We start from the raw sequence: 26,574 nt of genomic DNA on the forward strand, positions 1-26,574 counted from the left end.
ATTTTGTTATCAATTATTTGTTTGGGCCCCACAAAATTTAATACGACATTTAGTCACGCGAGAAGATGTTACCATCCATCATCCATCGTCATCATGGACGAACGTACATCCAGCTCATTGCGGCTTCTATAAGTAAACCACATCGGACTCTACATCTCTCTCCCGACAAGACACTAAACTGAAAAGAGATACAGAAAGAAACACAGAGAGGCCCTGACAAGAAAAATATAACATAACTGAGAAAGAGTGAGTAATGGGTTGTGTTGTTAATCGAGAGAGTTACAAGAAGCTGGAGAGGAAGAAGAGCAACGTGTTGGTGGAGGGTTACGTGGAGACTCTTGCCACGCTGGACAATCAGGACGATCTGACAAGAGCCAAGAGCTTGACTGATGACGATCTTGAAGATCTCAAGGGTTGTCTAGATCTTGGTTTTGGTTTCAGCTACGACGAGATCCCTGAGCTTTGCAACACTCTACCTGCTTTAGAGCTTTGTTATTCCATGAGACGGAGATTCTCTGACGATAAGAACAACAACAAGTCGCCGGAGAGTTCGTCGGTGGACGCTCCGTCGCCTCCGATTGCTAACTGGAAGATATCTAGCCCTGGTGAGTAATCTTATTCATTTAGTTTTGCTGCTTAGTAGTGTTAGTATGTGAACAAGTGTTAATTAAGGTTGCTTTCTTGTTTATCAGGTGATAATCCGGATGATGTGAAAGCTAGGCTCAAGTACTGGGCACAAGCCGTTGCCTGTACTGTCCAGTTGTGCAAGTGAACGTATTCATTGTCATGATGCCTGAACTTTTAGAGGAGATCCCAGGAAGGCATTGGAAGGTCTGGGACTTAACTAAAACATCTATAGTGTTTCTTGACTATAATTACCATGTATCCTAGTCTAATTAATTTTTATGAACTGAAATAAAGGAATCATTGAATAAAAAAATTCTTTCTTATTTCCTTGATAGTCTCTGAGAGCTTAACATCTGACAACTAAACAAGCTGGATTCTTGTTCTTTCTGATTTATAGAGCATTCATCTCACTCACCTGACTAGTTCATGGCCCTACTTAGATAACTTACTTAATATGTTAACTGAGTGTGGTGTTGTGTTTTATGTATGGATATCTTAAACTACAAAGTAAAGCTTAGTACACGTGAGAAATAAAATCTGGATTGTTGTCCTTGTGCAGTGGTGAGAGACGTGTGTGTTATGAGAGCTATCACTATTTGGTTATGGACCTCTCTACTTGATGAGGTAACTAATGCTAACTTGGAGCTGGATCAACATAACCTTTATTTATGAAGGCAAATGACATTACTACTATACTCCAACTCGTTCCATCTTCGTCAATATGGGTTGAAGTTTAACAATCTATGGCTAAATTGCCTATTTTTGTGATGCTCCTTGGAGGAGGAAAAGAAAGAAATAAATGATTTCAGATGTTATGTGTGTTCATCTTCTTTGTGTTTTCAGTAACTGTCTTAATTGGTGAATAAGTTGATGACTATTTTCCTAGATGCTGTGAATATGAGTAACTCATTTTCTGGATCTTTAGAGTGCATGTGATAAGCTTAAGTAGCTTTTGATAAATGTTTTCTCCTCTCTAAAGGCATAGTCCTCAAGGGCTTATATAAACACAAACTTCAAAACACAAAGCCTCTTAATTAATAAATTCTGAACATTAGACTCATGATGGACAAGTTACTTCTTTTGATTGACCTCTGCATACACAAAATATAACAATACTGGGTTAGACTAGCACTGGTTAAGTAATCAACACATTCTAGCTGCACTTGAGATTACATATTTTCAGCTCTTTGTAATGAGGAACTTAACAAATCAAATGTTATAACAAAGAGGAGACACAATGAAGCACCGTCTCTTCATTTACAAAAAAAAAAAAACACTTTGGGCCACTTAACAAAGCTAGTTGGGCCGTTCAATCATCAAACCATTTAATGGGCTTTTGCTTAAGAATTATTCATGGGCTTCTCCAACGTATATGTGTGAAGAAGATTAAGTCAATATATTAAAAAATCGAAAAGTCCACGAAGGCAAATTAAAATACAAAGAGGCTTGTATCGTATTGGTCATAGAACTGACCAACAAACTGACTCTGATATTTATTCTCTCTCTCTAACTTCCTCAGCTCCCTCGTCGCCGTCGTCGCCCTCGCCGGCCCGACGATGATGACGTCACCAATCGCCGATTTCTCCATCCGCACGCTGATTTCGATTCTCACGCTCTTTATCGTCTGCGTCTCTTCGAATCCGGGAGTGTTCAACGTCAAGTACCGTTACCCAAGGCTCCAAGGCTCCCTCAGCGCCCTCAAGGAGCACGACGACAAGCGCCAGCTCACAATTCTCGCCGGCATCGATCTACCTCTCGGTGGAACCGGTCGCCCTGACATCCTAGGGTTCGTGCTTACCTCAATTCAAAATTCTCTTTGATTGAATCCAATTTTTGATCTCTCTCTGTGTGCTCTCTCTTAGGTTGTATTACGCGAAGATTGGAATCGGAACACCTGCGAAGAGCTACTACGTGCAAGTAGACACAGGGAGTGATATCATGTGGGTTAACTGTATACAGTGTAGACAGTGTCCAAAAAGAAGCAATCTTGGTGTAAGCATTCACTCTCCTCTTTCAATACTTCTTTTCTTTATTAAAAAGGTTTGATTTTTTTTTTTTTTTTGATGTGTTGTATGTAGATTGAGCTGACACTGTACGACATTGAGGAGTCAGAGAGCGCGAAGTTGGTTTCTTGCGATGAGGATTTTTGCTACCAGATTAGTGGCGGTCCTCTCTCTGGATGTAAAGCTAACATGTCGTGTCCGTATCTTGAGATTTATGGAGATGGGAGCTCTACTGCTGGTTATTTTGTGAAAGACGTTGTGCAGTATGATAGTGTGGCTGGGGATCTTAAGACTAAGACGGCGAATGGGAGTGTCATATTTGGGTAAGTCATCTCGCTTGCTGCATAGACTTTTGCATAGATACTGAAAAGAGGACAAGTTTTCCTTTGCTTGTGGTGACTGTTGGTAAAGGCTGTTAAATTGATTAATTGGCGAACAGTTGATAAAGCACATAGGTAGGCCAGAACTTGATTGGTTAAAGAAATAATCTTAAGATTCTGACCGAACTAAGAGTGCTTCCTGGAATCTGTTCTGTGTTTTTTTTTCTTTCAATTTTAGTGAATAAGTTCTCCACCATGTGTGATGATGATATTCTCGTGGAGTGAATAAGTTCTATACCATGTCTGGTGATATTCTCGTGGAGTGAATAAGTCTCCACCATGTCTGGTCTCTGGTTTTTTTCTCATGGTGTGAAGTATTGCAGATAAACAATATGCCTTACTGAAATATCTTTTGTTTTGAATTATGATAACTGATTGATTTGCTTATTAAATCCCTAAAATTCTGTGAAAATTATATTCTAGCTGTCCATTTCAATTTTTTTCATTCCTCTTTGCAACCTCTTTACATTTCTTAATGTTTTAATTGTAATATGATTTTGAAGGTGTGGTGCTAGGCAGTCAGGAGATCTCGACTCTTCTAATGAAGAAGCACTTGACGGAATACTTGGGTTTGGAAAAGCTAATTCCTCAATGATTTCTCAGCTGGCGTCATCAGGAAGAGTGAAAAAGATATTTGCTCATTGCTTAGATGGAAGAAATGGGGGTGGTATATTTGCCATTGGACGTGTGGTACAACCAAAAGTAAACATGACACCATTGGTACCCAATCAGTATGTCAATATTGTTTCTTTTTCAATCATATGCTGGAAATGAAATCATCGCCTTACAATCTGGGTAGATATCTTAGTGAGATACCGGTAGAGCTACCATGCCAATCTAGTTATAGTCCTGCTTTAGACTAGTGTTACATGCTTGCTGCTGAGATATAAACCTCTTGGTGTAACATTGGAATAGCTGGAGTGTTTACGTGAAATAGATTGAATATTCTTGCGTTTACTGATGTGGTGAATGTACTCGATTCTCTAGTTATTTTCTGTTAATGGACTATCTTCTTTTTTAATTGTAGACCACACTACAATGTCAATATGACAGCAGTTCAAGTTGGTCAGGAGTTTCTAGATATCCCAGCTGATTTATTTCAACCGGGAGATAGAAAAGGAGCAATAATTGACAGTGGTACAACCTTGGCCTATCTTCCAGAGATAATCTACGAACCATTGGTGAAAAAGGTACCTTGCATAAAAAACTTTTTAAGTTTTCAAAGATTTTTTTTTTCTGCAGATTATGTTCTCATATATTTGGATCTTCCTTGTTAGATAACCTCGCAGGAGCCTTCTCTGAAAGTTCACATAGTTGATAAAGATTACAAATGCTTTCAGTACTCTGGAAAGTAAGTTTTATCTCTTGAGTTAATTATCATTACTGCAAATTGTGAACTGCACAACTTACCTTTGCTTTGCGGCAGAGTTGATGAGGGGTTTCCGAATGTCACTTTCCATTTTGAAAACTCGGTCTTCCTCAGGGTTTATCCGCATGACTATCTGTTCCCTTATGTAAGCATTTTCAGCCTTTTCTGTTTGGTTTGTCGCATCAGGCTGCCCATTTCGCCTCATACTCATGAAAGTAAATTGTTTAACAGGAAGGAATGTGGTGCATTGGTTGGCAAAATAGTGGAATGCAATCCAGAGATAGGAGAAACATGACACTTTTGGGAGGTACGTTAAGAATACTCACAAACCTTTCTTCACCTCTGTTCCTCTTTTCCATTAGCAAGCTCTAGATCATGCGTTGTGTCACGTCATCTCTACCATTGTAATTTGTAAATTTAGATCTATAGTTTTGCAATGTATTATACAAAAGCATGACTTAATGACAAACTTTAGTGATTCTTGCACGGTGTTTGAATCAATCCCGTTCGCTCCCTCAATATCTTACATTCCCTTTGCAGATTTGGTCCTATCAAACAAGCTTGTTCTCTACGATCTTGAAAATCAGCTCATTGGGTGGACTGAGTACAACTGTAAGTGATAGACCAAGATTCATGTCTCACAGTTTTGTGATTTTTTTTTGAATATGAATCACATTTTGTCTTTGTCCGGTCTCTTTGCAGGTTCATCAAGCATCAAAGTAAAAGATGAAGGAACAGGAACAGTTCATCTAGTAGGCTCACATTTCATCTCTTCTGCATTTTCTCTAGATACGTCGTTGTTTTCACTTTTGTTACTCCTTCTCATTACTCTTTTTCTCCTATAGTAGAGACAACTTATAGCTTCTCCTTTGTATATAGATTCAACATATTGATCGCAAATGGTAAAAAGGTGGTCTGGATATAGATAATACAAAAAAAAAAACAGTAGATTGATGAACAAAGAGATCTATTTTTATTGATTTAGAGCATTTTATTGATGGTGCACAAAATTTATTGATGGTTCACTCGCACTGAAACGACCAAGAAAGGGGGCTCCGAGTAAACTGGTGTGAGTTATAGTTGAACGAGAGTCTGGATTGGACTCAACGGCAAGCCGTCATTAATAGCACAGTTCCGGCGGAAGAGGAGAGAACACGGAGGAGTGTGGGATCCACAAGCAACTGAGGATACCTTGACATTTCAGACAAAGTTTGATGATTGGACATTTGATCAGCACCTCAACTCTGAACTTTGTTCGTTCTCTCGTCTGCTCCAGCGTTGATTCGCTGCTTTTGCTATCACACTTTTCTCCAAAACCCTATACATTTGATCATCCCTCACATGTCTATATACTATGGTTACAATTCAAAGTTTGAAGTTACCTGTTTGAAGAAGCAAGAGAGCAAGAGATGACCAAAGTAAGAACTTGAGAGATATTGACATGTAAGACACACGTAGAGAGAACTACAGAATCATTGAACTCCAAACGTGTTAGAAAGTGACATGTGACCATTATGTATACATTACACGCGTTTGTGTGTGTATGTGAAGGAATGAGTCAAGGGGTACGTACAACCAGTAGTGGTCACATGCACAGAGAGCCAAAAAAGGGTGGAAATAAAGTTAACAGTACAGAGAGGACTAAAGGAGTGAAGAAGAAAACTATGCATCTCTTTTTCTGACTCAAAACATAAACCCCCTGTTCAATCTCTAATCACTGTGCTTACAAATCTATGTTTTTCTACAAATTAATGGGAAACACTAAGTTTTTAGTTGGAACAAAGTTTGTAGTTAGGTCAAAACCTTTCTCTCACAGGCTTTCGTTTTCTTCTATCATTCTCTCAGGCCTCTGTCCACTCTTTTAACTCACAGGGAGTAGCATAAATATTTGCCTGCTGTTCTTGGGCTTCTGCGTCATTAACAACACCTCGACATCTTGGAAAGCCACAGTAACATGCAAGTCGCTCATCAATTGAAAAGAACCTGCAAGTTTGGAGACAGAGAGAATCAGTTCATGATAAAAGAATTTCAAAAGCACCTGAGAAAATAAAGAGCAAGAAGAAGAACCTATAATCGTAGGTCAGCTCCTCCCATTTTGCCACATCCCTCTTTGCAAATATGATAATATGATCATCATCATTAACCCTAATGACTCTCGAATAGCAATTTGGCTGTACAGAATCAAATCCACAAGTAATGTTATGATACTGCAGATGCTAACTAAGTCAAATTCAAATACTCGAAGAAGTAATTGACCATACCTCACATGAGTGATTGATCAGATGGGCAATGCTCCCTGTCCTTGTTGCATCTATGACCCGCTCATTGTCAATTCTAAACATGTATGTCCCCGCACCCTATATCATACAATTTATTATTTGCTAAACTGATATTTTACAATTCAATACTCAACCGAAAATATAGTGAGAGAAAGCTGGGGCGATGTGTAGATACTAGATACTAAGGAAAAGCTAAAATAATTTTCCAGTGCTCAAGCAAAAAAAAATTAATATGGTTCCATGGGAGAAAAAGCACAGATTAATATGCTGATAATTAGTTAAAAATTGCTTATAGAATCTTCTATCGAGTATAAAAGGTACAAGGTCAGATACGCACCACCATTGAGTTGTATATAAGATGTTCTCTCTTGTCAGCTATTGAAGGCCGAACGAGTTCTCCACTGTATTCAATCACCTGCACCCACCCAAATTCATAATATTCTCATGACTGACACTTAGCCATAAAAGAATTGACAGTTCAAGTTAAGAGTGCTAACCATATCTCCTGCCCTATGTGGAAGCTTTGCAAAAATCCCAAAACCATGAATTCCTGATTTCCCTGTAAAGTAAGTGAACCATTTTAAAGGAAAACGGATCAGAGAAAATTAGTTTTGAATGAGTAGTAACCTCTTTTAGGATTGCTGGTTAAAATGCTTACCGAATGCTAATCTCTTCCTGTACGTTTCCTTCATGTATCTATATTTCTCGGCCATAGATAAAATCTTGCTTGGAGTAATGATCTGAGACACCTTTGATCCACGTATGCGTTCGTACGTTGAAAATTCATGTCGAGAGTATCCACCAACAATATACGGCTGATTTTCAACGAATAGTCGTTTTGAAGAGGCACCAGCAAGAGCTTCGGGTTCCTTTCGTCCTCTTCTTCCAAGATAGTTATAAGGCTCTACCAGAAACAGAGGAAAAAATGTTAGCAAATCTGCAAGATAAAGCTATAAATTGGTATATAGAGTTCCCCCTAGATGTGAACATGAATACAAGCACGCAAAATGTGTAAAGATACACGAGACTATGTCTCTGAGCCTAATTTGTAAAAGCTCCCAGAGAATAATGTAAATAACAAAAAGACACATTGCCACATGTGAGGTAAAAGGATAACTAGCAATACAATTTCATCCGAAAGAGGTGCTGTAAATCTACACTTTATTTTAAACAGGTATTTGATTAATGTAACTGCATACCAGTACGAGCACACCCAGATGGATTAGGAGGTGGGACATACTTCGCAGTATTATGAACAAGTTTGATCATGTACTCTGTTTCTAGGTGGTTATTTGATGTTTGTCGATGCCTCTTGCAAAATGAAAGTAGGCGGATGCACTGATCTGCGTCATCCTCCTCCATTGATAGAAGAAAAAGCCTATCCTCATCCGCAAGCTAAAAGAATGCAATCATAGCTAAGCTGTGTGGTTGAGTAAACGAATAACATATATGAATGAATACAGAATCTCATGATATCCTATAGGATATGAAAGTACCTCAACACAGAGACCAGCAGCTCGTGCGCATAGTGGATGATATGCCACTCGACAAGAACTGTTTGAACACTGAAAATATGCAGCTCATTACTTTTTTCTTCCAAGTGCCAGTAATATTGCTTACAGGGAATTTTCTTCTCGAAAGTACTGTTATATGAAGTATACACAGAGAATCATTTTGTCTAGTCATCAAAAGAATTCTTACTTGGATACAAGCTCCATAAGATACCCCGCAGATGCTGCACAAAAGCTTCCAACGATCCTATTTCAAATGTTAAGAAAATAGCACAACTAATCAAACATCATGCGGCTACTAGAAATCATACTATTCTGCGAAGGCCACTGACTCTATCTGAGGCAACAGATGTAAAGGAAACTGAAAATGAAGAACTCAAACCTTATTGACTTTATTAACCCCATCAATGGGTTCCATCTTCTTGACATCCGATAAGCATGTTTCTGAATGATATCACATGGGTTACTCACACATCTTCGAAAATAAAAGAAGAATCCATAGTAGAAAAGATACACATCAGAATAATATAATAAAAGGTCAAGAGTGAACCTGGGATCCATATGGCACACGCCAGATGAGCCCAGCGCCCATCAGTTGTCGGCTTCATAGCGCCACCTGATAAATCTTTTGTTAGTCACTGATGAAAGCATATAAGACTCCATACCGAACAGGTTTGGTCAAATTACCAACGACAGGACAGAGACAACATCGTGGAGGAATATCAACAGCGCCAGGACGACACAAGTTGCATAACCACAGAAAACCATCACGGAGTTCCAGCTGCCCATAGCATCTAGTATGGACCTAGTCCAAGATCAACTCTTTAGCATCACCTTGAAGTATAAAGGATACCAGCCACTATAGAGTAGATATCTTAAGTGACATAAGAAAGAAAGATCAATACCATCATTCTACATTTATCACATTGCAGGAACAGATTGTTCTCATATTCCTGCAGTCAAGAAATTCTAAGTCAGAGCTAACTTACTAAAGCGTTATATATTAAGATAAGCATACAAAATATTTAATCACAAACGAAACATTGTTAACCTCATCCATGTGGCAGACATTGCACTTGTCAATATCTTTCCAGTCAACCCGCACAGGTCGGTAACCAGTAGGATGATCTTGATATTTCCCCGAACTAAATTTGCGCTGAGAAACCTTTGAGGTTGGTCTGGATTGTAGTAGCCCCTGCCAGTTAGCTCAAACCTTATCATAGAGCATCAATGGGAAAGAATAAAATTTCACTAAGAAACTTAAAGTGCAAAGACATACAAAGAAAGATTTAATGCATATAGCTTGAAGGTCTAAAACTTCCATGAAAAAAATAAAAGATTCCTAATAATGCGTACCTGTACAAGTTTATCAACTTCTGGGTTGGAGAAGCCAAACATATCTGTACCAGATTCATGTAGTCCGTCACCCAACATATCAGGACTATCCGACGCACTCTGAATCTTTTTTATTCTACTGTATATTTTATTCCAGCAGGCAGATGGAGTGTCTCCTTTGAACTGTAAAAAAAATCAAGTATCAATGTAACACACGGCTATAACAAACTTTATATGCACACAAGCATTCCACCTAGAAAACTAACCTGCTCACCGCTATTTGTGGTCACTCTGAAAACAGGGCGAGTCTTTGACTCAGCATCTCTAAGTACTTCCATCTTGTACATGGCAGATGCACCAGGATCTGAAGGAAGAAATTGGGCATATTGATCAACTAATTCAATCAACCAAAACCAGAAACTGCCTGATTAATATAGAAAAGCACGAAAATGACAAATAATTTACCTTTTAGTGATATGAACTTTCTCATAGCTGTATACCCTTCAGGCCAAGTATGATGACTGTCCTTAAAAAACTCAGAGTCAGTCACGATTCTTCCTGGAAGACAATCAACATACGCCTATGCACAATGAGCAGAGTCCATTCCAACCAAGAATAATACACAAGTTTCATAGATTACCAAGATTTATTATCCGCAGATCTCCTATTGTATACAAACAATTTCCAAGTTCCGCTGGTCGCAACCAGACTTCTCCATTTTTTGTGTATTCATCACCAGAGTTTGAGCTGTCCTCTTCTCCACTGTTAGTCCTTTCAGAACAATCAGTATCAGCAACTTTTTGAAGTTGATCCATCCTTCCTGGAAGCTTAAATTCTTTCAGGTACCTGGGTAAGGTCAATTACAGCAATTTCGCACATGCATGAATGTTGATGTTCAGATAAACAAAGGGAAGTAGACTATTTGTAAACAACTTCGCTATATTGGCAAATTAAAAATGTAGAATGCCAGTGAAAAGCATGAGAACTTACATTTTTGCTTCTTCCATCGCCTGTTCAAACCGAGGTTGCTTGCACTTCAGGGGAGACCTCGAGAGAAGCCCTTGAAGAAATGATACCGCTTGCTTGACTTGTATTCTAGACAACCAAATGACAAAATGTCAGCTTCCTCTTGATAAATATAATGTGTAATAGTTTCATAGTAACAAAAAACAAGATCTCTAAAGGTTTAAGAAGATTTTCTAACCTAGCAAAATCATGAGTGCCGAAAAACTGTACAAGTATTGAGTTTCCTCCAGGTGCCTTGTTGTTTAGACCTTTCCGCTTTACTACAACAGATTCATCCACAACAATCGCTGGCCACATAGCATGACCTGTCCGGAAAAGGTACCAAACATAGCAGTATCGCTCTCAGTAGGCGTATTTGCTTCTCTTCACAAACCAGAATGTTTGAAGCTAAGCAATACATGCTAATCACAAGAAAACAGAGTATAGAGTACTAACCAGTTAGTTTCGCCCATATGATGTCTCTAGGCTCAAAATCTTGACACCCCTCAAAGGAAGCAGCCAATACAACCATCTCATCATAATCTTGACCACCGACAGCCACATCATTACTACCAAACTTCAGATCCAGCCGCTCCATCTCTTCACGAGAAACTAAATATCTGATCATTTCACGACGAAGAGCTAACTCCTCAACATCCCCATCTCCATACTTAATCTGAAGAGAAAAGAAAAAGCCCTTAGATATACCGAAAACAATGGCATCAGAAAAAGAAAGATCCAATAAAGAGAGATAAACTTACAGTATGATGCTTATTCTCTACATTATACCCAATGATAGAACCAGTATACCAATCAGCATCCAATGGCCAAAAAACCTACACATGATACAACAATCAAATGTCAAAACACGCAACAGAATAAGCTAAAACACATAACCACCACAAAGCTAAGCCGCTTGCCTTGCATTGCAGCCCAATGAAAGTAGTAGGATCAACACCATCATAACTTAACCTGAAATACAAACAAGGCCACATGAAGCAATGACGTGTCATATCTAAAACCACAATTAGGTGAATCTTAACGAACCTAATCCATTTCTTAGCTGTGGGAGAAGCTTGGATTAGCTTCTTCTTCCCCTTCCTCTTCGAAGATCCGTTCTGCTTATTAGCGTTAACTCTACATCCTCTCAAAATCGGCGTAGTGGAGACGCTTAACGTAGTCGAATCTACTCCCAGTTTCATCAGCTCGCTGTTACCAATCCTCCGTTTCTTCATCTTCTTCTTAGTGTCCTCCTCAGGTAGTCGCCTCCTACGGCGACTGTAGACGCGAACAATCTCAGGTCGGCGCAACTCGAAAGCGTGCTCGGCTTTGACCTTGCTGGAGATCATCGCATTGTTGGCGTTGTTTACACAGCAGAGTGACGAGGAGGAGGAAGAGGAGACGGAGTAGACGCGCTCGAGAGAGGCGTAGCGGAGCGGGAGATCGGATTGGTCGTGGAGTTCGGGTTTGATTTGGGTGTCTTCTTCTTCTTCCTCGGGGACACTCGCCATTGAAGAGAGCTCAGTCGCTAGTTGTTGGTGATGCAATTGAATTGAAATTGAGATTTGAAATTGGAAAAATTAGGGTTTAAGGAGAAGACGATGAATTGATGCGGAGGAGATCTCTTTCCCGCCGGTTAAAATTAGCAGGAGAGTTCTATTTCCAGATCTGCTCCTCACTCACTCACCTTCTCCTCAAGTGTATGTAAACGGTTTTGGTCAAAGACTCTGATTGGGTTAGAGTCTCTCTAATTCTTCTAGTCACTGTATATTTGAAATTAATTTGGAATAAATATCAAATCAAACCAATAAAATGGAAGTTATTCAGAAGATTCCTTTTTCTAATGCAGATTCCTTTTTCTAAATTTAAATGTTTTTCTAAAAATTTCCAGGTTGATGGTGGAGAGTTATTTAAAATTGAAAAGTATTACAAACAAATATGAATATATAATTTAAATATTTTCCAAAATTAGAAAAGGAATGAATTACATTTTTTTTTCTATGAGACAACGATAATTTGATCAGTTACAATGAGAAAGAAAGGAAGAAAAACAAATGAGAAGAAAATCAAAATAGATTGTGATTTGAGTATCAACTGGAACAGCAAGAGAAACCGGAGCTTTGTTTAGGGTCAGTGTTATCATCGTCCTTAACGAGACTTACCCGACTCACAGTGAGTTTATCTTTGTACGTATCCGAGTTTAGTTGCTTACGGCTTACGTTGTTGTAGATGTCAAGTATGACCTTCTCGAAAGCTATTCTAACGTTAGTTGAATCAAGAGCCGATGTTTCTACAAAGAATAGTCCTTGGGCTTCTGCTAGGGATTTGCCTTCTTCCACGCTCACTGCTCTTATGTTTTCTAGGTCGCACTTGTTCCCCACCAGCATTCTCGCCACCGTTGTATCAGAATGAACTGCAAAAACAAAAACAAAAAGCAAGAAGGGTTATTATTTCCCGATCCTAATGATATGCCAACACTTCTATTGGTTTATATGAATAAACGAAAACGATGCGTGTACATAGAAACAAAGTTAAATTATGAACAATGATTAAGAGCACATGAAAGTTCAGCAAAACTGAAGAAGTCGGTTGATTATTCTCATTTCATATGTTCTTCATTACAATCGTTTTAGCAATCTTCCTATGTTTTTAAATTCCAAAACTGTATTTTTGTGATATACTTAATCTACCGTTGTGTCCTAACAGAAACATCTTCAAAATATTAAGACAAAGCCATCCCTTGACCCTTCAAATGTAATAGACTAATAGTACCTACCGTGATTAGCACTTTAACATCTTAATAGTGTTCTGCCAAAACTAGTTTAAAATATTCCATAATTCTAGTCAACCCTACGACTTTTTGTAGCAAGATCATGTCATAATCTACCACACCGATATTCTATGAAATAATCCGAATGCATCTCATCATCGTCTTCAAATCTGTTAATCAGAAACGTATTCAACCAAAAAAAAATGGGCCATGGAACAAAATGGAGACTCACTCTTGAGCTCATCGAGCCAACGTCCGACGCTCTCGAAGGTCATCCTGCGGCTAATGTCGTAGACAACAAGTGCACCGACAGCGCCACGGTAATAAGCGGATGTAACAGCACGAAAGCGCTCCTGGCCAGCAGTGTCCCAAATCTGAGCCTTAACCTCCTTGCCATCAATATCCATGCTCTGCGTCTGAAACTCCACACCTATTGTCGCTTTGGAATTCGCGCTGAACTCGTTCCTAGCGTACCGTGACAGGAGGTTTGATTTTCCGACCGCCGAGTCACCGATAACCACGATCTTGAACAGATATTCTTCTCTCCCTTCGTCGTCTGAATACATCGTTATAGCTTCTCTCTTTCTTCTGGTTTCTAGAGAGAGAGAGAAGTAGGAATGGTTTTAGAGAGAGGAGACGGTGGACGGTGCAACAAGCTGGCAAGAGGACATACTGCGCATTAAGTGCCCGTCTTAATATCATTGACGTTTTCACGTAATTTATAAATTATATATACGCTAAAGTATATCTATAGGTAAGAAAATATTAAATAGTCTAATACATTATAGTTGAAGAAAATGTATCTTTAATTAAGGTTGAATCTATTGACCAAAAAAAGTCAAGGTTGAATCTACCTTTGTAACGTGCATACACGCTACTAGTGTATTTTGGTTAGTCGGAAGCCCGATCTCAACATCTACTAAAAAAACTATGGCCTATTGAGGTTTATGCACCATGACAAAATCTAAATATACAAAACATTTATTCTTACTTACATATAATAATGTCGAAATATACGAATTACTCCCATAATGAGGATGTTCTTCGCTTTATTGTTGTTTAGTACATAAGTGATTTTAGAACTATAGAACTCGGGTAAGAATTATGTGCTTATGTCTTACTACACGAATGGTGTGCTTGCGGATGCAAATCTTGTTACTTTTGGTTTTGTCAGAGAAGTTATAGTAAAGTTAAATTGCTAGCTAATAGCTATCATCCAGGCAAATTCAAAATCAAAAATGGATTTTTTTTTTCAAATAAAAAAGTTTATATATTGGATCCATGATCAGGATAGGATCAAAAGCATACAAAGATATAATATGAAAAACAAAGTAAAAGTAAAAATGTCACTAGACACCAGATTAAAAAAATCTAGCTCCGTAAAACTATCAGAATGATTTGAATAAGACATCAACTGAAAAAATAACCAAAAAACTATTACAGTTTCATGAATAAGTTTCAGATGAAAATAGAGATATGAATCGGTTGGCGAAGAATATTGATTAACATCATAAACCGTTGATTGAAGTAAACTGATTTTTTTAATTGAAAAGATAGGTAAAGAGATGAAAGAATGAATGACGAAAAAAGCCAGAGAGGATCAGAGAATCATTGACCAAGATGGGAAGTGGTTGAAAAGATAATGCCAATAAAATGAGATAATTCATGACTACTGAGACCAAGAAAACAAAACAAAAAAAGATGAAGAGGATACAAAATTATGAGGAAAATGCTGATGAATCCAAAAGTGGAGAAGATAATCCAAAAGTGAACCCATATATTTAATGTAACTTACAAGTTCACTTACAAGTTTTCTAGTGCACTTTTCATAGCATCTGCAGTTATCTTTAGGGCATTGGCTGTATCAGAAGTTGCAATTGCATGCTCTAGCTTTGCTTTGCTGGTTTGAAGAGTTAAGATTTGATTGCTTAGTTGTAAATCATAATAATATTGAAGAGATATAACATCTTAATTAGAGTTAAGTTATTGACAAAAGAAATTAGAGTTAAGCTACTTCAATCTCTACCACAAAGATGAAATAAAGAGAAGCTCAACCACATGTACAAGTTGAGCCACACGGAGAAGTTGATACCAGGGAGTAAAAGCTTAGAGAGTACATAAGCCAATCTATGCTTAGCTTTGAATATGAATTGTCCATTTTCTCAAACAATGCATTATTGAAATTTCCAAATTTAAAAAGTTGCATACCATATAATCAAAAATCAGGCTACACACTCAAAGAATTAGGCGATGTGTTATCTCCACTAAAATGAATGCTCAAAACGACTTGGGAGGAGGAAACATCTCCAAATCTTACTCTCTCGCTAGACAACATATCTCTTGATACAACTTCGAAGCTACAATATTAAATATGTACAAAAAGTGTCCACTGATTTAGGCAGTTTCTATTTAGGCAGAGAAACTGAAAAATAATTCAAGTGTTGTGGAATGAATACCTCACAACCCATAAGTCATCACATTATCATCACGTGAAATAAGTTAATGCATAAAGAAACAAAACAAAAATAATAATTATGAATGGTTAAGGTTGTAATTGTAAATGTGCTTTAGAATTGATGGAATATAAATTAGTGGGGTAGCATGAATGAAATATAGAAAAAATAGAACATAATTCATTTCATTTGTTCTTCGTCAAATTTGTTATGGAATAATTCTCTTTGTATTTTACCTAAAATTACTTTGGAACTAATAAATTGACTATTTCATTCAAGCTAAAAGTAAGAGTGCAACTAGATTATCAATATTTGGAATGAAATGCTATGTGATGACTTATTCCATTAATTTCAAAAATAAATTCACCATTTGTCTTGAATGGAATAGAATGATCATTCCATCAATTTTAAAAATAAATTGACAAATTACAAAAAGATCCATAAATTTTTTTGATAAGGAATGAATGGAATGAATCTATTCCATTTTTTTCTCTACATTCCATTAATGTTATTCAATTAATTTTCATTCCACCAATTCCTAAATATGTTTACCAGTTACAACCTAAATGGTACTCCATCAGTTCCAAAAAGCCTCATTTAAAAATTTTAAGACATATTAAATGAACATGTTAATGTTTTATTGTCTATACATTGTTTTTGTTGTAATTAAATATTTTCTAGAATGTTTAGCTAATAGATTTTCAATAAAAACAGTTTTTTTTTAAGCTTACAGTTTACCATTAAACAATACATTGAAAACTTAGTTTTTGTATTTTGATTTTTTTTTCTAAAACATGAGTCATTTAAGAATAGAGGAAGTAATTTTTTTTATTTTTTTTTGAAATGATAGAATAAGTCATTCTACGTTTATATGACTCGGTTGGACATATCCTTTTGGCTTTAGATTCGGCAACCCTCAGTTGTTCGATATAAAAACTAGTTTCAACGCCTTTTTGTTCTGATATTCCTCTTGATCCGTCAGGTCTGTGCGTTGGTCACAATCGCAGTGTCTTAAAGTATGTTCGTAAAACCCTAAAAATCTTTAGTTTCTCTGGTATTGTAGAAACGTACCTCTCCTTAGGTCTAACTTCATGACGCTGCTAACCCTAATGCTATTGGAATGCAAGTATATGCATGTTATAATATATTTATTTGATTGCTTGGATTTTGGTAGAGGAGATCAGAGGGTGATTATAATGATCCTAACTTGGCTCGCCGGGAAATCCAACAAAGATAATATCTACGCTCTCCAAAATTCAATAGACTACCTAAAGGAGGTATGTTCCCGGTTTGACTATTTGTTTTTTTCTTAAAGTTTTTAGAACCGTTTGTTTTGGTCATAGTTAAAGACTTACCAATAGTCATCTCTTTTGAACTCTTATTTTTCTTTGGCTGTCGAATTGAATTTCTGTTCAGTAGCTATCTAGTAGTTTGTTAATAATAATAATAATAACAACAACAATTTGTTTTTTTTTTGTTGATCTCTTTCGTTCAATCTCTTGACCTCAAGTCCCTTGAGTACTTTAAAAAAGAGGAGAAATATTACCTGGAGCAGGCTGCCAAGAGGCTTGAGGAAGCAAAAGTAAAGCACCGGGCAAATAACAGAGCCGGTACAATCAAACATCTTTTGCTGCTTTTTATGACCGGATCCATTTTAAAACACGTGTTGCGCGGTTCTCATGCAGGTGGCCTATATTCATACAAAATGAAGGTTTGTTACGAGCGAGCAGATCAACGTGTTCGGGATTTTCAGATCTCTGTACATAACGACGTGAGATTTTCCTATTGTTTTTTAATATTCCTTTTCTAAATCATTAATTTAACTTCCAAGTGATGACTGCAATTATATTTTCACCACTTTTTCTTAATACAGTTGATTTTACTGGAGAAACTAAAAAAGGAAGCGATGGAAAGATTGCAGAATGAAGATTTCACAGGCAAGAAGTCAACTAATGTGTTTATTTACTTTTGTTTGTTCCTTTTAGTACTAAAATATTTTGTGTCATTCTAGCTCATTATATTAGTTAAAAGTAGAAATTTCAATTTTGGGTTTGAGATGTTAATAATCATAACGATGGGATTCATAATGTTCAATTCGAGGTGAGATTCTGTAATCCTTTTCAGGCTTAAAGCCTTCTTCTTCTTGTATTACTTCTGCTGGTTTGGTTTGGTTCGACTGAAAATTTGTTTACCTCAAGAGTCTCAACTAAAACAATAATCAATATCAGAAAACTGGAAGTAACAACTATCAAATCTGAAGCCAGAACACAGCAAAGCATATTGTTTTAGTCGCGAATGGAAAAGGCTGTCTTCATCCTCTGCACAATGTGAGGCAACGTGTTGAGACTCTCCTCAATGGATTGGTTAATGCAGCCTTCCATATCTTTGGCCGCATCAACCCTGTTCTTATGGAGCTTCGAAGCCTCAAATTTGTCTTGACAGACCATGAGAGATCTGTTCATCCTTTCCTGAAAAAAATAAAAAATAAAATTCAGTAACATAGCAACAAAAAAAGCACGGCTTGTGAGTTAATATAATCATTATTAACAACCTGAAACTGAGCCATTTCGCCTTCGAAATACTGCTGAGATTTGACAACAGGAACACTGCAGTGCTCAACACAGTTAGCTATCTCCTCTTGCTTCCTGCTTCTGTCAAAGCACTCGTACGCACACTTGAAGTAAGCTTGCTGCAAATTAGATCATCATCAAGTTAACCGAAACTTAACATGGAGAAAACAATACACTTCCACAAATTATAGAGGTATGACCAAAACTATAGTTAACATAGACACATCTTCTTCTCCAGTGACCTTAGAGACCAAATCTTCATATGAAATTGAAATCTATTTTCGAATTAAGCTCAGACCACAAGAGAACTTCACTAAAACAGATGAATTTTCACTAAAATTAGCCCTTTTTCTTCGGATTCTGGGCTATTTTTCTCACAATTGGTTCCTAAACTAGGAGAACAAGAGCATACCTGAAGGGTGAAATTGATGTGATCCTGAATAGGAGAGAGCTGGGACTGAGCAGAAACATTGACTTCCTCGAGCTTTCTTCGAAGCCTCTCCGTTACAATTTGCTCTTCCGCCGCCGCTATGTGATCCATCGTCTCTCTCTCGCGAATGTGATTTTGACTTTTTAAGGGTTTTAGGGGTTTAAGATGCTCACAAGCCACGTCTGTGTTTTTTAAACCACTTCTCACGTCGGTCGGTCGAGACTTTTCCGGTTTTCTATTAACCGGTATCAATTGCAATTTTTTATATATTTTTAACCGGGATTAACCGGATCGGAGATTAGCAAAGGCGTCTGTGTTTTTAAACCACTTGTCACGTCGGTCGGTTAAACCGGAGACGGTGTTCAAGACCAATTCCCAATTGCATTTTTGGATATTCGAAACCGGGAATAACCGGTCGAGGCTTTTCCGGTTTTCTATTAAACCGAAGACGGTGTTCTAGACCAATTAACAATTGCATTTTAATTCAAACCGGGAATAACCGGATCGGATTGCTAGCAATCGCATCAACAACAGTCTGCGAAGACTTTGGATCTGTTGATGAGAAAAGGAGAGAGATGGCTCGAGCATGGACGAAGACGATGGTGATGATTATGATGTTGACATGGACGATCTCAGCGAAAGAGCAGCTGAGCGGCAAAGAGTGCGAGGATCTAGGCTTCACCGGCCTCGCTCTCTGCTCCGATTGCCATTCACTCTCTGAATACGTCAAGGATCAAGGTTCGTTCCCTCATACGCGTGTTTGATTCGAGTATACGCTTGATCTATGATTGTGGATTGTATTCTGCAGAGTTGGTATCTGATTGCTTGAAATGTTGCGCGGATGATTCTGAGGATTCGATGAGTAAGGTAGGTAATGCTGAGGAATAGATTAGATGATGATGGAGACTGTTAACATCTTCTTGGCTAAGGAGAGTGGTGATTGATGACTTGTTCAGGTTAGTTATTCAGGCGCTATATTAGAGGTGTGTATGAGGAAGCTGGTTTTCTACCCTGAGATTGTTGGTTTCATTGAAGAAGAGAAAGAAAAGTTCCCTAGTGTTAATGTTCAGTACATTTTCAACTCACCACCCAAGTTGATCATGCTTGATGAAGATGGTGAGCATAAGGAAACCATAAGGTATGATTGCATTTATCCCTCTTTGTCCCGGCAGTGCCAAATTAATTTAATATGTTCATGTTATAGCATGGTAGATGAATGTGTAGTTTGTAACTGTCAATAGATCCGCAGCTCTGGTACATTTTAGCTGTATGATTAATGAAAATTGGGATTTTGGAGCTTGATGTTGTTGTCATGGAGCATAAGTAGATTGAGTCTAGTGATGTGTTTCTCATCTACTTTAAGCAAGAAGTCTTGGTTTTTGCGTTCTATGCAGAATCGACAACTGGAAACGTGAGCATCTACTGCAGTACATGCGGGAGAAGGTCAAGCCCACTTCAGCAAGTTTGTAAGATCGCATGTAGGGCTCAATACCTTTGTGTCAAACCAAATAGTTAAGAACACATTGTGGTCGAGACTTATCTTTACTTTCTCCAAGCTATTTGCTCCTTCTGCGTCAGTAGTCTGTATGTTCTGAAACTTAGCAGTCTCCTTGTTAATGACTTCTATTTTATGAAAGGGTAATGAGATTCTTGTATTTAGCTGTTTAGTATAATTAATTAACTAATGAATGGAGAGATGACATGGGACAATGGATTATGGTGGAAAATTCGTATAGCATAATGTTTTTCCTATGCACCACATTCAAAACTATTCATCACTGTCTTCATATTCACTTCCTTCTGTCTTGGTTCTCGATCTCTTGGCTGATCTCTCAATTGGCTGAAAAAAATGAGAAGAAAGTTGTAAAAGCCATGAGAAGGAAGGAAACAATGAGATAATCTAGAGAGCTCCTCCAATAACCTAGTAAGCCTCTGTAAAAGTCCAGACTCAAGTCAGAAAGAGGAACAAACAACAACTCCAAAAGTTTTAAAGCCATTGAAGAAGATACACACACACAGACACTCTTACATTTTCCACAAGCATTCTGGTAACAGATTCCATGGCTGTGGCTGGGGGAGGCATGTTCTTAGCTCAAGAAGCTCTCACAATGGTTACAGCACACCATAATAGCTCAAGAAGCTCTCAGCTTTGCTAACAATACTCAGAGATGAAGTTCCAAATCGACAGCTTCTAGTCTCAATGTTCAATAAAAAGACAAGATCAGATTCTTTCGTGCGGAGGAAGTGAGAAAGCAAATTAGGGTTTGTAAAATAAAAGAAAATACCGGATATATTTTAAGGCCTGCTACTTCGGTTTATTCCGGTTAAATAGGTCAAGGTCAATGCATGGTGCTGTTTTGTAAATAAAATTTCATTCTACTGTGGATTTATTAACAAAAGAAATTCATCAAGAGAACGTACACTCTGTGCGACTAGTCTCAAGAACATCATCTATTTATGTAAGAGTAACAAATGTGTACACAAGTCTACTTGAATCTAAAGAGAGTCAAAAGTTGAATACGAGGAATAGTATCAGGAGAGAAATCTACAGCATCTGACACAAAAAAAATGGATTCTCCAAAGAATGCTACAAGTGTAACGGTCAATGCTACTAGTGCTCCTCACCGTCTTCTCGAGGTGAACCTTCTAGGTTCTCTGTTAGGTTTGTAGGTTTGGACTCAAGGAGACATACTCCAGCTGAGAAGCAGTGACGGACTTTGATAGAGTGGCTTGTCCATGTAGTTGAGCAGCTTCCTCTAATGTTCACCATCAGGATTGCTTCTTTATCTCGAGTGTCTTCACTCTGTGGGATACCATCAACATACTCTCCCACTGTGTGTGAATCTTCGTGATGAACTTTCACTTCCACGGCTTCTTCTGGTTTAATTATCCCGGATGCTGGTGAAACCTACAAAAAAAACAAAGATTCTTGAATAAACACTACATGAGATTCATTGCCATTGAAATAGTGTTTTAATACCTCAAGCCAGCGAGGTAGACCAAAGGAGCCTCGTGGATTATATTCAGCCTCTTCTTCTTCTCCATCATCCTTAACTATAGTCTGACCACCGCAGAGAATGGTGAAAATGGCTTTGCTGGTGGTTGAACTGTTTGTGATTGTTAAGGTCTCTGTGTCCTGACTCTGAAGAACGATGCTGTTGGTGCTCACAGTTGTTTCTGGAACATGTTTTAGATCCTCGAATATAGATATTATCTCTTCATTGGACTTTATTATTTTCCCCAGCTCATGTCTCCTTACGGATTTATCAACGTGAGCTATGGTCGCATGAATCTTGCAGCGCACGGGTTTGTGATCGCTCTCAGTAACATCCATGCAAGCTTCATACATTATAACCGATGAGACTACAGGGCATTGCAAGTTGCTCTCTGAGAATGGGGTTGATTGGGTGTCTCTGTATATAACTCTGTCACACCATGCAGGAATACGTTTTTTCTCTCCTGAATCATATCCTGGAGAGTACAGAACATAAAGCAAGCTTAATGGTTCCGAAACAATTCTCTGTCTTAACGAAATACTGATTTCTTGTATATATATTTTATATTTATGGAAGATATTTTAGTTTTTTGGATTTATTATAAAATCATTTTGATGAATTATCAAAATTAAATATATAAAAAAACAAAATTGTGAATTTGTACCAACTTTTCAGTTCAACAAAAAAAAAAAGAATTTGTACTAACTTTATTATTTAATTTAGCAGATTTAAACTAATTTAGATCTATTAAACTGATTTATAATGGTTTAAATTGTATAAATAAGATTTTTTTAAAAATTGTTTTGGGCGCCTAGACACCGTTTTGACCAGTTTTTAGAACCATGCAGAAAACAGAACAGAACAAAAACTGTCTCAAATTCAGATATATATATTTGGTACCTCCTAGGCCTGAGCGGTTCCTTTCAAATTTGTAAGTGGGAGGGAAAGTGATCAATGCCTCACGCATTCCTTGGAAGACTTTACCAAGCTTCATCTCTTGTCTAAGTTGGTCCATTTCTCTAAGCCAGTCAAAGGATCGCTGCGTAATGAAATCTCTCGCTTCATCATAGGTTATACCATACAGCCTATAGTTAAAGTCCCCACAAAATGCGATCATGTCTGCTGCTGCTAAATCAGACTTGACTTCTTCAGCGCCGGGACTTGGATTCTGAGAAACAAAGAAACATGATCATTACAAAGATATAGGAGCAAATAAATGTTGTAGTAACATACAGTGGTAGTCTTTAGTGTATAAGCGGCTGTTGAGGCACCGGCTGCAAGAGAGAGGGCCCATGGCAAACCAGAAGAGTAAAGCAGGCAAAATAAATATGTGGAAAAGCCAAGTGAGCAAGACAAGAACAGGAACAACACCATACCAGCTGCAGCGTTACTTAGGTTTTGTCCTCGTGAGAAGACCATTAACCGGAAAATGTGATTGAAATCTGCGTTTCTGCGGTTAACTGCCTCCAAATGCGCAGCCAAGTGGCAGTTCACGAAGCACATGGTACGGTCATAAACTCTGATTCTCAGACCCACACCACCCTTTTTAGACAAGTAAGAGATTAATACGTTAAGAATAAAAATATGAATTCAGAAATATATTGCAAGTGAGAACACGTTGAAAAATAGTTTTCTTCCTCATTTGCACCTTAACAATCACACAAGAGACATAAAAGATACCGAAGTGCTAAAAGGCATGAGTGTGTATAGGCTCAATAATCAGATTTCAAGTTAAAAAAAAAAAGTGGAGATAGTGTAAGAGCTACCTTGTTGCCAATGGCACGGCCAAAGCCACATGGGACTGCTGCAACATCAAGATCTCCAACATGTGTTCTAATCTCCTTCCTCGCCCTAAGCAGAAAATTACAACATAGAAGTACAGTTAAACACGGAAAAGAAATGTGATTTATGAATGCGTCTGAGTAACTGCTGGAACGAAACTAATATTAAATGATGTGGTTTCGGGCATTGGGGGATTAGGGATTTGGCCCGAACCTCCTAGTAATTAAAAAAAGGTAAAAATAAAATAGAATGGGAATAAAAACAAGTGTCACATACATTATTAGTTGATTAATCATGTAAGATAAACAACTGCTTGTGGTATACCTTACAAACATGCATCATTTCATAACTGAAAACTTCACTTACCAAAGAGATATAAGAAGCCCTGCCAACTGCCTTGAACCCATACGCTCAAAAGTTTTCTTCTCATCAAGTGCTTTCCCAATTGCATCAATCCACCATTGCCCCGCAACACTTCCTTCAAGTCCAACCTACAACCACGATCCAAATACGAGGTTAACCAAGCTCATAAAGCTGCCATTGACCTTTATCATTACAAACAAGCAACATCAAAAAGTGTAGAAAAAAATAAGTTACCGTTTCCTTAGCAGCAGACATGGCAAGGAAACCTGCCCCCATATCCACTTCTTGCAACCCAACAACGACAATGCCAACATCTGAAGTGACAGAGCCCAGCCACGACATAAGTGCACCGTGTGAAGCCCTTCCTTGACCAACATTCCACGTACCAATCAAAACCCTAACACTGTCTTGTCTTGCATACAAAGTTTCCTTTTGAGACAACTCGGTTCGGATTATATTGTCCAAAGGTCCTGGAGATGCCACATACCATCCTCTCACTCCACCATGAGTGGCTAAACTAAAAACAAAACCACCACCAGCTGCCAGCTTTATCACAGGCTCATTATGCGAAACCCAGCTCGATACTAAATCTCCATCAAGATCCAAGACCTGGATGTATCCACTCGCATATCCCACGTAGATTCGATCTCCAAAAGTGCAAAAGCACATAACAGCCCTGTGATGATGATTCACATACCTCAAGCGGGTCCCATCTCCATCCCACTGGACGATTAGGCCACTCATGTTTCCGGTCCAAATTGTTCCGTCTACGGCTAAGATGATAGCTTCTGTTTTCCTTGTATCTTCCACCACAAACCCTCCTGCGCTTCTGGTGGCTACTCGGCGAACAGCTCCTGCAGCTCCCATTATGGCGTTACGTGAACGCTGCAGAAAGCCTGGTGATTTTTCCTTTTTGGAAGGTGTGGGAAACTTTACTCTCGTCTCGTGGTCACCTTGTTGGCCATGTAGAGGTGGCATGTCCGCACGACACTCAGCTTGCCCCTCCACGTCTAAAACTTTCAAGAGGTCTTTACTCCGAGCATCCCTGCACAGATCAAAAAGTGATTAAAAGGAACATAACATAACCCAATGTTCAAAAATTCACGAGGCAGTAACTAAAACTCTATATGCCTAGCTTATCCTGGCCTTGGCAACACCTAGATGTTAAAAAATTATTAATCTATTTATTAAAATATTTGTATTTATATTCAGTAATTTTAACTTTTTGGGTTTAATTATAAAAATATTTGATGAATTATAAACAAACTGGATATATAAAAAGAAGAAATCAAACAAATTTGTGGATTTTTATTAGCCTTGTTGTTTGATTTAGTTAATTTACACCAATTTATATTGATCTATTTAAACTTATTTAAACCGATTTAGGACATATTGAACCATTTAAATCGAATTTTAAGAAATCTTTTTCTTAAACTAGTATGTCATTTGCTAGAGAAGATTAAAAAAACCTACCAGATTGAAAATGAGAGTGACTGCACAGCCCACACTTTAGCTCTTACTGAATCGTTTAACAAGTACTTGACTTCAGAGGAAGAGATGCTGCACGTCCCATTGACAGTAACTTGGCTCCTGAGGTCAATGGGAGACCTCTCTATTAACAACGCAGCCATGTGTTTCTCTTCCGGTTTAAGAAGAAGAGACTTCTCCAACGACTCCCACGGCCATATTTTGATCACGCCTCCTTCAGAACATGACCACATATCACCTACATCATAAACATAAAGCATGATGAACAAGAACATATCAAACAAACCAACCAATGCCAGAGTAAACTAACCATAAGAGCTAATGACAATTGAATTCACAGGACCACGATGAGCTAGCCAGGAGATTCGCTCCTTAAAAGGATTTGAATCATCATCAGAACCACAAGGAGGCTGATCCATCTTCCAAGCCCGGATCTTCCCATCTTTGTGCCCACTCCACATAAGCTTGTTGCTTTGGTCAGCCAACAAACACAATGTAGGAGAAGTAATAACCGACTCATGAAACGGCGACGTATCCTCATCCCCTCGCCGTACCTGGCCCTCGATCAGACTCGCTGGCTCGTACACGTCATCCAAATTCCAGAACCTCACGCCGTTCTCTTGACCCGCCCAGAGCTGCGTCTCCGTACAAGCAATGCTCCTCAAGAACTTCCCCGTCTGCGTCTCTCTTTGCGGATGCGGCCTCAGCTCCAGACACGGCGGCCGTCCGGGATGCACCGCCGCGCGCACCGGCACCTTGAAAATTCCGGCACCGCCTCCCGCGCCGATGAACTCCGGGAGCGGCTTGACGTTGTCATCCCCGACGACGGCGTCGGGAGGAGGCGTGACGACGGCGTAATCCTCGCCGGTGACGGTTCCGTCGCAGACGTTATCGCCGTTGACGACGAGTCCTCCGGTGGAGAACTCGTCGTCGGAGGAGTCGAAATAGACGGCGGCTTCGGCGGCTAAGGCGGCGGATTGAGGGATCTCGTCGAGGCTGTGCTTGCGGCTGCGGCGGATCTGAGGGTGAGGCTTCAGGTCGAACTGGTGGCTGAAGGACTGCGTCTTGCGGTGCGGAGGAGCGGGGACGAGGGAGGCCAACGCCGCCTCGTCTTCTCCTTCGATGGTAAGCGTATCCATGGATGATGAGAGGGTGATGATGATCAGAGGAACTCAAACGATTAGAGAATGAAGAAAAGAATGTGTGAGAGTAG

General features: G+C 38.6%; 7 protein-coding genes and 1 pseudogene across 9 annotated transcripts; 3 read left to right on the forward strand and 5 right to left on the reverse strand.

Moving 5' to 3' along the window:
* Window positions 1-83: 83 nt before the first annotated feature.
* On the forward strand, window positions 84-1,587 carry LOC103843585. 2 transcript variants are annotated; one of them, XR_628128.3, is made up of 3 exons: window positions 84-605; window positions 693-831; window positions 1,187-1,587. XR_628128.3 is itself a non-coding variant. In XM_009120322.3 (2 exons), the coding sequence occupies exons 1-2, from the start codon at window positions 254-256 to the stop codon at window positions 770-772; spliced, it is 432 nt and encodes a 143-aa protein (XP_009118570.1). In that variant the 5' UTR covers window positions 85-253; the 3' UTR covers window positions 773-954. The 2 variants fall into 2 exon arrangements, 1 of the variants encoding a protein (XP_009118570.1); XM_009120322.3 differs by lacking the exon at window positions 1,187-1,587 and having other exon boundaries at window positions 85-605; window positions 693-954.
* A 482-nt stretch (window positions 1,588-2,069) lies between these two features.
* LOC103843588 (aspartic proteinase-like protein 2) lies at window positions 2,070-5,371 on the forward strand. The gene is made up of 10 exons (XM_009120325.3): window positions 2,070-2,413; window positions 2,490-2,619; window positions 2,706-2,953; window positions 3,514-3,741; window positions 4,038-4,200; window positions 4,288-4,361; window positions 4,437-4,524; window positions 4,611-4,686; window positions 4,920-4,991; window positions 5,082-5,371. The coding sequence occupies exons 1-10, from the start codon at window positions 2,184-2,186 to the stop codon at window positions 5,222-5,224; spliced, it is 1,452 nt and encodes a 483-aa protein (XP_009118573.1). The 5' UTR covers window positions 2,070-2,183; the 3' UTR covers window positions 5,225-5,371.
* On the reverse strand, window positions 5,170-5,839 carry LOC103843587 (annotated as a pseudogene).
* A 192-nt stretch (window positions 5,840-6,031) lies between these two features.
* LOC103843586 (histone-lysine N-methyltransferase ATX2) lies at window positions 6,032-12,215 on the reverse strand. Its single transcript, XM_009120323.3, has 24 exons — window positions 11,557-12,215; window positions 11,430-11,481; window positions 11,271-11,345; window positions 10,966-11,185; window positions 10,709-10,835; window positions 10,495-10,599; window positions 10,145-10,350; window positions 9,970-10,062; window positions 9,771-9,868; window positions 9,526-9,687; window positions 9,221-9,364; window positions 9,075-9,122; window positions 8,857-8,974; window positions 8,720-8,785; window positions 8,552-8,613; window positions 8,360-8,416; window positions 8,155-8,223; window positions 7,858-8,053; window positions 7,317-7,562; window positions 7,156-7,217; window positions 6,996-7,073; window positions 6,641-6,736; window positions 6,447-6,550; window positions 6,032-6,362 (listed from the first exon to the last, which is right to left on the reverse strand). Exons 1-24 carry the CDS (start codon window positions 12,018-12,020, stop codon window positions 6,221-6,223), a joined length of 3,090 nt encoding a protein of 1,029 aa, XP_009118571.1. The 5' UTR covers window positions 12,021-12,215; the 3' UTR covers window positions 6,032-6,220.
* Window positions 12,216-12,452: 237 nt separating this feature from the next.
* Window positions 12,453-16,909, reverse strand: LOC103843589 (ras-related protein RABA5e). The gene is made up of 2 exons (XM_009120326.3): window positions 13,512-16,909; window positions 12,453-12,922 (listed from the first exon to the last, which is right to left on the reverse strand). Exons 1-2 carry the CDS (start codon window positions 13,843-13,845, stop codon window positions 12,600-12,602), a joined length of 657 nt encoding a protein of 218 aa, XP_009118574.1. The 5' UTR covers window positions 13,846-16,909; the 3' UTR covers window positions 12,453-12,599.
* Window positions 16,910-17,846: 937 nt separating this feature from the next.
* Window positions 17,847-18,933, reverse strand: LOC103843591 (protein FAM136A). The gene is made up of 3 exons (XM_009120327.3): window positions 18,715-18,933; window positions 18,284-18,421; window positions 17,847-18,200 (listed from the first exon to the last, which is right to left on the reverse strand). The coding sequence occupies exons 1-3, from the start codon at window positions 18,841-18,843 to the stop codon at window positions 18,018-18,020; spliced, it is 450 nt and encodes a 149-aa protein (XP_009118575.1). The 5' UTR covers window positions 18,844-18,933; the 3' UTR covers window positions 17,847-18,017.
* Window positions 18,934-19,232: 299 nt separating this feature from the next.
* Window positions 19,233-20,432, forward strand: LOC103843593 (selenoprotein F). Its single transcript, XM_033279726.1, has 4 exons — window positions 19,233-19,470; window positions 19,541-19,599; window positions 19,689-19,870; window positions 20,127-20,432. Exons 1-4 carry the CDS (start codon window positions 19,308-19,310, stop codon window positions 20,200-20,202), a joined length of 480 nt encoding a protein of 159 aa, XP_033135617.1. The 5' UTR covers window positions 19,233-19,307; the 3' UTR covers window positions 20,203-20,432.
* Window positions 20,433-21,165: 733 nt separating this feature from the next.
* On the reverse strand, window positions 21,166-26,533 carry LOC103843594 (type I inositol polyphosphate 5-phosphatase 13-like). Of its 2 annotated transcripts, XM_009120330.3 has the most exons (10): window positions 25,672-26,533; window positions 25,347-25,599; window positions 24,108-24,918; window positions 23,877-24,001; window positions 23,495-23,579; window positions 23,105-23,270; window positions 22,962-23,002; window positions 22,629-22,896; window positions 21,713-22,203; window positions 21,166-21,640 (listed from the first exon to the last, which is right to left on the reverse strand). In XM_009120330.3, exons 1-10 carry the CDS (start codon window positions 26,498-26,500, stop codon window positions 21,344-21,346), a joined length of 3,366 nt encoding a protein of 1,121 aa, XP_009118578.1. In that variant the 5' UTR covers window positions 26,501-26,533; the 3' UTR covers window positions 21,166-21,343. The 2 variants fall into 2 exon arrangements, with proteins under 2 accessions (XP_009118578.1, XP_009118577.1); XM_009120329.3 differs by having other exon boundaries at window positions 22,962-23,270.
* Between the last annotated feature and the right edge of the window lie 41 nt (window positions 26,534-26,574).

Source organism: Brassica rapa, chromosome A09 (assembly GCF_000309985.2).
Source record: "Brassica rapa cultivar Chiifu-401-42 chromosome A09, CAAS_Brap_v3.01, whole genome shotgun sequence".
NCBI classification, from domain to species: Eukaryota; Viridiplantae; Streptophyta; class Magnoliopsida; order Brassicales; family Brassicaceae; genus Brassica; species Brassica rapa.

Bases quoted from the DNA above. Each gene is read 5' to 3' on its own strand.
- LOC103843593 (XM_033279726.1), top strand. From the start codon at position 19,308: ATGGCTCGAGCATGGACGAAGACGATGGTGATGATTATGATGTTGACA. The intron at 19,471-19,540 runs GTTCGTTCCCTC...TGTATTCTGCAG, and splicing joins TGAATACGTCAAGGATCAAG to AGTTGGTATCTGATTGCTTG. The intron at 19,871-20,126 runs GTATGATTGCAT...CGTTCTATGCAG, and splicing joins GAGCATAAGGAAACCATAAG to AATCGACAACTGGAAACGTG.
- LOC103843585 (XM_009120322.3), top strand. From the start codon at position 254: ATGGGTTGTGTTGTTAATCGAGAGAGTTACAAGAAGCTGGAGAGGAAG. The intron at 606-692 runs GTGAGTAATCTT...CTTGTTTATCAG, and splicing joins CTGGAAGATATCTAGCCCTG to GTGATAATCCGGATGATGTG.
- LOC103843594 (XM_009120329.3), bottom strand. From the start codon at position 26,500: ATGGATACGCTTACCATCGAAGGAGAAGACGAGGCGGCGTTGGCCTCC. The intron at 23,580-23,876 runs GTAAGTGAAGTT...TTTTCTGCTTAG, and splicing joins GGGCTTCTTATATCTCTTTG to GGCGAGGAAGGAGATTAGAA. The intron at 23,271-23,494 runs GTAGCTCTTACA...TTGTCTAAAAAG, and splicing joins GCCGTGCCATTGGCAACAAG to GGTGGTGTGGGTCTGAGAAT.
- LOC103843588 (XM_009120325.3), top strand. From the start codon at position 2,184: ATGATGACGTCACCAATCGCCGATTTCTCCATCCGCACGCTGATTTCG. The intron at 2,620-2,705 runs GTAAGCATTCAC...TGTTGTATGTAG, and splicing joins CAAAAAGAAGCAATCTTGGT to ATTGAGCTGACACTGTACGA. The intron at 4,362-4,436 runs GTAAGTTTTATC...GCTTTGCGGCAG, and splicing joins TGCTTTCAGTACTCTGGAAA to AGTTGATGAGGGGTTTCCGA.
- LOC103843586 (XM_009120323.3), bottom strand. From the start codon at position 12,020: ATGGCGAGTGTCCCCGAGGAAGAAGAAGAAGACACCCAAATCAAACCC. The intron at 9,869-9,969 runs GTAAATTATTTG...TTCTTCCTTCAG, and splicing joins AAAGTTCATATCACTAAAAG to ATCCTGGTGCATCTGCCATG. The intron at 7,563-7,857 runs GTATGCAGTTAC...TGTTTCTGGTAG, and splicing joins ATCTGGGTGTGCTCGTACTG to AGCCTTATAACTATCTTGGA.
- LOC103843589 (XM_009120326.3), bottom strand. From the start codon at position 13,845: ATGTATTCAGACGACGAAGGGAGAGAAGAATATCTGTTCAAGATCGTG. The intron at 12,923-13,511 runs GTGAGTCTCCAT...TTGTTTTTGCAG, and splicing joins TTGGCTCGATGAGCTCAAGA to TTCATTCTGATACAACGGTG.
- LOC103843591 (XM_009120327.3), bottom strand. From the start codon at position 18,843: ATGGATCACATAGCGGCGGCGGAAGAGCAAATTGTAACGGAGAGGCTT. The intron at 18,422-18,714 runs GTATGCTCTTGT...TCTAATTTGCAG, and splicing joins ACATCAATTTCACCCTTCAG to CAAGCTTACTTCAAGTGTGC. The intron at 18,201-18,283 runs GTTGTTAATAAT...TATTTTTTTCAG, and splicing joins GCGAAATGGCTCAGTTTCAG to GAAAGGATGAACAGATCTCT.